Genomic DNA, 9039 nt, shown 5'->3' on the forward strand with positions numbered 1-9039 from the left:
GCGTAAAAAGTGGCGTACGCAAGTTTCTGGGCTCAAATTGTGCGTACGCCAGTTTTATAAATCCGACCCCAGAACTCGATGTAAAGGGTATTAAAATACTTGGTGGTGTAATATTTCCCTATAATTATCACAAAAACACAAAATAAGTATAAATAAGTATTTATATTTGTGTAGCCTTTGTTTTTAGAGTTATTAACAAAGTTTGTGTACTCAGACCAGTAATATTTGGGGTCACAATTTTTTGCCATGAATATTTTGTGGGTCAGAAGACAAAAAGTTTGGGAACCACTGGACTAGACCGTCTCRTTTCACAGCCGTGCATCCAGCCGACACGAGCGGCCTGCGGCCCACGTCGACTGCAACCCATGAATTGAGACACAGMCACTGAACAACATGCAGGAGTGCAGACATTTTGTTAAAAGTGCTACACAGGTAGTAGAGAGCGGCGTTTTGGTGAAGAAGATAAAGAGTGAGGTCGTAGCGAGTCCAGGTGCTCCATGCTGGAACCAGTCCACTCACCTTCCTGTAAGCCCCTACAGCCTGCAGGGTGGAAGGAGTCAGGTTATTGAGTTTATAGGAGTCACAAGACAAGCTGACATGATGGAATTGTGAAGAGAAGACATGAGGAGGAGGATGGACGGGACAGAAGTCTCGGGGACTTGTTTTCACTTATTTTAAAAATATTTGTGAAATGATTAGACCTGTTAAACAGCTGGGGAAAGTCACTGAAAAGGGAAAAAAATACACAACTGTTCTGTCAGCTTTGATATGCTGTTGTTTATTATGATAAAGAAAAAAAAACAGAAGTAACATGTAGACTCTCCTCACCTCAAAGTCKTCATTGGACAGGTAGATTTCTAGACGGAGAGGGTCGACTCCTTCGGGCAGCGGCCGGGTGAGGAGCTCCTCCAGTGGGTACCTGCTCTTACACAGACGGGCCAACACGTCCTCCACCAGGATGATCTGATTACACACCTCAGCCTCCTGAAAACACGCACAAGTTTCACACAACAACAAATATGGGAACAAAGAAATAAATCAGTCCACTTTGAATCTTAAAGTTAATCCTTGATATGAAACAAACAGGTTTGTTTTTCCTGAACAGTTGAGTGGACCTTCAACTCAGCTACAGTGTGCCAAAGACTGGTGGCTTCATGTAGTCTGACTATGGTACTGCCTGACACATTTCAGAGCAGGTAAAATGTGTACGGACCCTCTCAGTGATCTCGGCGATGTCCTCTCTGTGCTCCCAGCAGGGAAACATGTTGGTGAAGGTGAGCGGCTCCAGACCTGCATGGATCAGATACGATTTGGGAGGTTTCCTCCCATTCTTTTCTGGGAAAACAAAAAACCCATCGGTTGACAACGGCACCTCATAAAATCTGTTAAAAGTCTCTCTTTAAACCTGTTGGAACCCTGACATGAGGGGTCTGAGGTGTCGTACCTCTGCAGTACTGCAGCACCGTCTCCATGGCACACTTTCTGTCCGAGTCCCAGTGGATTTGGGCCGAGCCTGTGCTCTCACTGTCCTGAGACCACCAGCCCTGCCACAGGTAGACCTCATGATGGTTGTCCACCAAGAACAGGGCTGACCATGACAGAAACCACTGTTTATGATCATCTTTCTTTGCTTTGATTTCAGTGAATCGTGTGTGTGTGTGTGTGTGTTTACTACACACCTGGCTGGGAGACTGCATACAGGTCTTCCTGCAGGAAAGGCATGGAGTTGACCTGGTTGGGGTCTCTGGCGGGGTAAAGAAGCTCCACAGCTGTAAACTCTCCCGAGGTGCTGCTCAGCTGGTACAGGCGAGGTGTGAAGTTAAACCTTCCAGGATCTGAAAGTCACACGATCAGATTAAACTTCGTAGAAAAACTTCAACTCTTAATGTTCTTTGTTAGGTGGTGCATTAAAAGTTCAGATCAATAGTCTGCTGCAGACTTTCATCCTCAGAATGTATCTCAGCTTTAAACACGTGTTACTTAGAGGTTAGATTGGTGGGTCTTACTTTATAAAACATTCTGTATTTCTAAGAATTTAACTTTAGAGGGTACAGCAAAAAAATTAATAGAAAATAAAATGCATTTTGACAATTGTAGCATCAGACTGCAACATAAAACTGCAAAATGTGAATGAGGTCTGAACACTCTTTGAAGCCAGTGCAGATAGGTGAAGTTTAGAGAAAGAAAAAAACAATTACTAGGGTTGGGCAATATTGGCAAAAAATAAATAAATAAAATAAAAATCACGATTAATTGTTGTATTTAGCCAAAAACCAATAATTTGACAATTAACCCCCTGGAGTCTTATGTCCTAGTCACATGACAAATTTAGTGGGAAACATTTGCTCTTCGTAAAAATCTGTTCCAAACTGCGTCAAAATAACAGACTTTAGGCCATACATCTAACTTTAAATTGTGTTGATAAATAAATTACAGAACATTTTTTTAATRTTTGACATATTTGAAGCAGAGAGGAGCACCAGTCAGTCTGCCTGCTGGCATTAATCGTATTAACGCATATGCCAAAAAATAATCTATTAATATATTCCTGATGATTAATTGCACAATACGTTTATGCCCAACCCTAACGATTACAAAAACTGTCCAAGTCCAATCAAATACCTTCTTCAGTCAAATAAAAAAAGGCAAAGCTGCAACAGTCTACAACTAACAGAGGATGTTTCAACACAATCATTCTGAACATAAAGAGATGTGATTGAAAAAAATCTGAACTCTTGGTGTGTTTTATACAAAAAAAAAAAAAAACATTTTCATTGCATTGTAAAGGACCCACACATTTTACAGTTCTAAATCTATCAAATCAATTAACCAACTTCAAGGTTATATTTTTAGTATGAAAGATGCTTAGTCACATACTGTTCCTGTGACAGGAAGATCTGAAGGCTGTCCGTCATTTTGACAGGTTGCAATAACACCTCTGACCACTTGTTAGTCAGCGAATCAATTAACTGCTCTCTCACTCATTGGCTTCACTCGGCATGTCACGGCAGCTGAGTGTCTGAAGTTTCTTTAAAAAGCCTCAAAATGACCATGGTGTTGGTAACAGGTGGGAAAAACATGTGGCAGCAGAACATGAAGACAGCCATGAGAAGTGGTCCATCCGAGTCCAAAACTGTTAGTTAAAGTTATTGGGTCCACAGCCAGTGGGATTTTTTTTGTTACTGCAGAGAAAAATTTCCACGTATTTATCTGACTGATGTGAATTATCTGTTCAGCTTGTTCAAAGTGGATATTAATTAACATTAATGGGAAAGAAAAAGCTTTTGAATGTTTATTACAGAAGGTGACATTTAAAAATAAATTGATTTTTTGACCCTGTCAGTCAAAATGATGAACAGTGAAAAAGTCTAGTACAACCTCTGGTTTAGACTTGATTTTGGATGGTGTGTATTTGTGTTTGTATTGAGCAGTAAGAGTACACGTTCACCTTGCAGCATGCAGTCATACRCTTTCCTGTCTCTTCTGCCCAGGCTTTCCCAGAATCCCGCTGGCTCGGCTCCCTCATCACATTCCTGAATGGTCACCTTGCTGCTGCTGTGGAGACCTGTTTCCAGAGGACAGCTGCACCAAAAAATAAATWAATTAATTAATATTAAAAACTCTTACACARCACACCCTGTTCCAGCTCCTGACAGCTTTTGCAGCGATGCCATTTTCACTTACTGTTCTTTGAGTTTGTTGGCAGCGGTGCGTGCCACCTCGCGCGTGTGCGTTTGGGATTTACAGCCGTGCCACAGATAGATCCGAGCCTGGCTGACGCCGAGCAGCACCATGGACACTCTGGAGCGCAGACTGCTGCAGTGACACACCACCTCCAGCAGGTGGCCCTCCACCTCATGCTCCCCACGCACACAGTACAGCCGCCAATCACCTGACAGGAAGAGCAGCAGATGGCTTCAGTATGTTGGAGTTATAACGTCTTTTAAAAGCCTCTCAGAAGGACTCAGCTACCAACACAGTAAATTTAAGATCAATATCTGTAAAACTGACTGAATTATAACCATTTCTGTGTGATTTTCTTTAAGGTCAGTTGGTGAGATCTTAATGTAATGTTGGTTTTAATGTAGTGGTTAATTAAATGTTTTGCTAACACACATTAACAGAAAGACAGGTAAAATCAGGACTGCCCTTTTCTCTTCGTTAGGCGATAACGATGTGAAGAAGGCTTACTCTGGGAGTTTTCTTCCTCCTCTCTTTTCCCTGAGTGGACAATCATCCCTCCTTTGAAGCACTGCAGGAAACACGGAGGCTCTTTCCCCTGCTGGACCAGAACCTGGACAAGTATTGAGTAAAACACAAGGCTAAGCGTTCACCATCATGCTCACACAGAGATGAACACATATRAACACACACTGGGGTTTATGCTGACACACCTGTGCACCTCGCTCCTCGTCCAGCTCCACCGTCATGAGTGCAGACGTTCCTTTCTCACTGATGGTGGAGTTGCAGCCCTGCCAGAAGAAATAGCAGCTCTTTTCCTTTCCAGCTCCGCTGGTCTTCAGCTGTTCTGGGTTTTGTCTCCTCCCAACTGAGGGCAAAACATTAAATGAGCTGCAATAATCTGACAACCAGGGGTCTCTAACTCCTTTTCACAGACCCACACGACCAGAACGGTGGCCCTCAAAGGGCCAGCTGTAATTAAATTTGATGTTTCAAATTGAGCTCTACATGGTATTTCCTGCATTGAAACAGTGTTTCAATATGTTATTTTATAAACACTGAAGTAACCAGAGAAAATGCAGCAAAATGTTTCACTGCAAATCTTGCTGGTTGCAGGACACTATTTTTTAACCCACCTAGTCGTGGGATGCTATCATTTTGTGGCAAAAATAAAAATCAACATGCATTATGGGATATGTAGTTTATGATTAATGTCTTTAAAGCAGCATGAGCTTATTTTAGGACATTAATGCATCTTAGAAGCTCCTATGAGCCACATAAAAAGCTGAAAAAGGCTACATTTGGCCCATGGTCCATGAGTTTGACACGTTTTAGATAATGTGTCAGAAGATTAGTCAGGGAGGTATTTTAAAAAAATAAAATCAGGATAAATATAAACAGTGGCAGTAAAGCATTACACTTATGCAGTATATTCTGCTTTATGTAACAACAGAACAAATACAATAAAGTATGAAGACATTCGACTCTGTGATGTGAAACTGTGGACAAAGTGTGTAAATCAAAAATATGATTTGATATTAGGGTTGAACACATATTGACCATTGAAGTTTATTGGTAGTAGTTTTTTTTTATTGAGGACATGATTTTATATCTGATCTAATTATTTAAAACCACTTCCTGATCTATTTAAATTTGAAATGAGGACTCTGATACTATTTTAAGATCAACAAAAAACTCCAAGCACAGAAAAATTTAAAATAAAATATTCCTGCCTGTGAATAATTGCACTTTTAACTTCATTTACAAGGCAATTAAACATAAAACAACATATAAAACAGACAACAGAAGTCGTGTGGATTAATTTTGACAGTAAAAGCATCGTGTTAAAAGGTAACCCAAGCTTATTTAAGCTCCTACCATCAGCACAGAGCTGGATCTGGTATATTTGCTCCTTAAAGTCTTAAGTAACTCCTTGTTTTAAGGCTAAAGACATTTTAAATGTGTGACTTTGTTTTGTTTTTGACCAGAAAACGTCTACTTTCACAGCTGTATGGAGAATGGGAATTGGCTGGTCTGCTCCTCTTCAAAAACAATCCTGTAACACGTCAGCGTGAAGAAAAAGATTTAGCACACGGTCCAATTTGATCTGATATTGTGACTTTTTTTAAACAAAWTTTTCCATCAGTACAAATAGATTTCTTTCTTTGATTGACTTACATCTACTGGTCCAACCACATGAAATCTGGGATGAAGCGTTAACAATTCAATCTTAACTTTTCTACATACCTCATATCCTAAATGCAGACCATGAAAATCKCTAAACCCTGATCATGTGACTGACCTGCGGTGCTGACCATGTACTTCCACTTCACCACGTAGGTGTCGCCCTCGTGGAACTGGCCGATGCTCTGTCTGGGTAAGCGGCTGTAGTCAAACTCCAGGATGTGCCACACCTCCACCGCCACAGTGCTGAGCTCGTAGCTCATCCACTCATCTACCTCCACCAAGCCGTAGCCCCGMCCCACATTGAACCCGTCCAACGTGGTGCAAACTGGAGCTTGACGTAGGGGCAGCATCAAGGAAACATTGTAGGCATGAGGCTGATCGAAGGTGTGCAGCTCCTGAGATAAGGATCGAAGCAGGAACGTGTGACGACGCAGAGTTTAAAAACTATGAATTTACTGCTGAAATTTTAAGTCTTTCATTGCATTTATTTTAAATTCCCCTGTACCTGTAAAGAACTTTAAACTGCCCTTAACATTGCCATAACATTACAGTTCCTTGACTAGAAAAAACTATTAAGTTCCTACTAAAGGTTCACCCAGCCTGCACTGGAAAAGCTACAGCTAACTGCTGGTGCTGCAAATTGTGCTTAAAATGAAATCCCATACAATTCTTTGTAAATAAGTGAGTAATGTGAAAGTGATGACAGAGAAAAGGTTTCTAAAGTCGTTTTTGAACAAATCTCTAAGGGGTTTAGAGACTAGAGCTGTGTTAGGATTGCAGCGGTCCACTTTGGTTTTGGCACCAGCAGAGCTGTTGGCCCATTAGAAAATATCTCCCACTTCTCCAAACTGAGGTTGTTCAAAGAGAGGCCYACACTACTGAAGACATTAATAGTTCTTAACCTTTCCAGAGAACCCCACTTCAAGCTTCTGAACTGTCCTTTAGCCTTACCTTGRGATCAGTAATGTGGTTGTTTGTTGTTGTGGGATTGGGTGTTTTCCTGGAGTCGCTCCAGTCTTGGAACTTCTCTTTGAACAGGGTGGTCTCGTTGTACTGAGTCAGTCTGCCAAACACTGCCCAGTCAGGTCGGCCATGGCCTTTTCTACATGTGCAAACCAACGTTTGRTTACTCGAGATGCACGTCATAAATTATAACAAATATGGTGGCTTTCATGTGAATCGATAAAGGTGAGACAATTATGTGTAAGAACTAGGAGTGAGGCTGATCAGATCCATTATTGGTTCTGATACAAACATAATTAATGGATCATAACTTTCCGATCCAACATGGGGAGATTTCCAATCCATGAGCCATGCCTGTGCTGTAATGTCTGCAGAAAYGACTCCAGAGGTGATTGCTGACYGGYTGCAAACTGTGGAGTAGATTTCCTGAATGGAGGCGAGTCTCAATTAGACATGGAGTAATGAGACACCCCCTCTGTTCAGGAACTCACAGTTTGCAGACAGCTAGCAGACGAGCAGCTCTGTGGTTGAAACAACTTTTCACCACAACATGACTTTGTGTGTTTAAAGAGATGTCCAACTACACAACCAGTTTTTAAAATTGTGTTGATAAGAAACACAAAACCAGTTATGATAAAGAACATGCAATTTTTTTTTCTGACAATGAAAGTTATTTTGAACCACATTGCTGCTGCAGCACGAAACAACAGGAAACACTCACAGACTCGTGGAGAAAAAAAGACCCAATTCTCCCGCAGTTAGAAAGGAGGTAGATAGTTGTTTGGCTCGTGAGACAGAGACAAGTTTTTTTTTCAAGCGCTAAAAAATTCTGCAGCAGGAGGAAGAAAGATGCAAAAGTTGAATGAAGTTTTGTGGCCATGGAGAGTGGAGTAATAATCTGTAAAATCTGTGATATTTGGCCTGTTTGAATTTTACAACTAAGGTAGTTTCATGTGTTCAGTGTAGACAGTTTAGTCAGTTTTAGTGTGTTTGAGCCAAAACAATGAGGTGATTAATGGTTTGCTAAATTTGTTCACATGTACTATTTATATTTGTATTCTAACTTATATAAAATCAACAATAATGATAATAATAAATAAATAATGATGACAATAATAATAAAATAAACAGAGCTCTGGTATAGGAATAGTATTGTTTCGGCTGATATTCCAATTCAGGTATCGGATTGGAAGTGAAATAATGTGGATCGATGCATCCCTAGTAAAAACATCAAATGAACGGTCTTCTAGGTTCCATACTTTGGTATGAATGAGTTGCACTCTCCTGGGTCCAGTGGGTTGATGTCACAATTTGTATAATCAAAGGTGCCGTTCCACAGGTGCTTAGCCAGTTGAAAAGCTACCTTCCTCTGTGCCAGAGTCACTTCCTTCCCATGCCAAATATACATTTCACTGCCAAAGTCAAACACCAAAACCTGCACACAAACACAAGGAAGGGTTCTTTAAATGTCCTGTTCTTAGTCTGGCCACAACCTTTAACATCAAACACACACAGTTATATTTGTAATCTTTAACTTTGAGCATTGTGGCTAATTTATATACTGAGTTTAGAGACATGCCAATAAAGAAACACAGTCCCAAGATCCAACCTCTGCTGGGTTGAGCAGGGAACAACTTGGCATTCTGGCCCAAAAATCATCATCTGGGACCAACTTGTCATCCATCAATCGATAAATGCAGTTCGTCTCTACAATGGCGCTCTCGTACAACTCGTCTTCATCGGGTGTTCCTGCGGCTACAGAGAGAAAAGCAAAGGCTTTAGCTTGTGCGCTGTTGCAGTCAGGACTCTCCTCAGGACTGGGTGATGTCTATCCTCACACTGGTAATCCAACTGGCCCCCGAGAATCTTCCAGAACTCCTTGACAGCTTGGCTGCGAGCACCCATGCCCTCCTCAACCACCTGAACGAAGCTAGCTCGACAACCCAGATCCTTCTTGCTCTGGATGAAATTGGCCAACTCTGAAGCCTGAATGGAAAACAAAATGAAAATCTTATAATAAATAAAAGACAGTGAAATCTTGCAAGATGTGTTAGCACTCAATGTATGGAAATTTACCACACTATTTGCAAATCTGACTGAGTTATGGTGCGTTCACACCGAACGCAATTTCAGCGTCAGGAGCAGCAGGTTTACATACAAAGTCTATGGTGGACGCGCTTCAAGCAACGTCGGGAAGTTCTGCGGCGC

The 9039-nt window shown here is 41.2% G+C and overlaps 1 protein-coding gene across 1 annotated transcript in view; it reads right to left on the bottom strand.

Moving 5' to 3' along the window:
- svila (supervillin a) overlaps nucleotides 1-9039 on the bottom strand; it is a gene marked incomplete in the record, with an annotated part of 61379 nt that overhangs the window by 3524 nt on the left and 48816 nt on the right. The window contains 14 exon segments of the mRNA XM_014018823.1: nucleotides 520-540; nucleotides 829-984; nucleotides 1214-1335; nucleotides 1445-1588; nucleotides 1680-1835; nucleotides 3449-3582; nucleotides 3685-3892; nucleotides 4192-4294; nucleotides 4395-4549; nucleotides 5984-6263; nucleotides 6820-6970; nucleotides 8091-8266; nucleotides 8441-8586; nucleotides 8670-8817. Of these exon segments, the coding sequence (XP_013874277.1) occupies nucleotides 520-540; nucleotides 829-984; nucleotides 1214-1335; nucleotides 1445-1588; nucleotides 1680-1835; nucleotides 3449-3582; nucleotides 3685-3892; nucleotides 4192-4294; nucleotides 4395-4549; nucleotides 5984-6263; nucleotides 6820-6970; nucleotides 8091-8266; nucleotides 8441-8586; nucleotides 8670-8817 (2100 nt within the window).

This window comes from Austrofundulus limnaeus, unplaced genomic scaffold (genome assembly GCF_001266775.1).
Source record: "Austrofundulus limnaeus strain Quisiro unplaced genomic scaffold, Austrofundulus_limnaeus-1.0 Scaffold203, whole genome shotgun sequence".
Taxonomy (NCBI): Eukaryota; Metazoa; Chordata; class Actinopteri; order Cyprinodontiformes; family Rivulidae; genus Austrofundulus; species Austrofundulus limnaeus.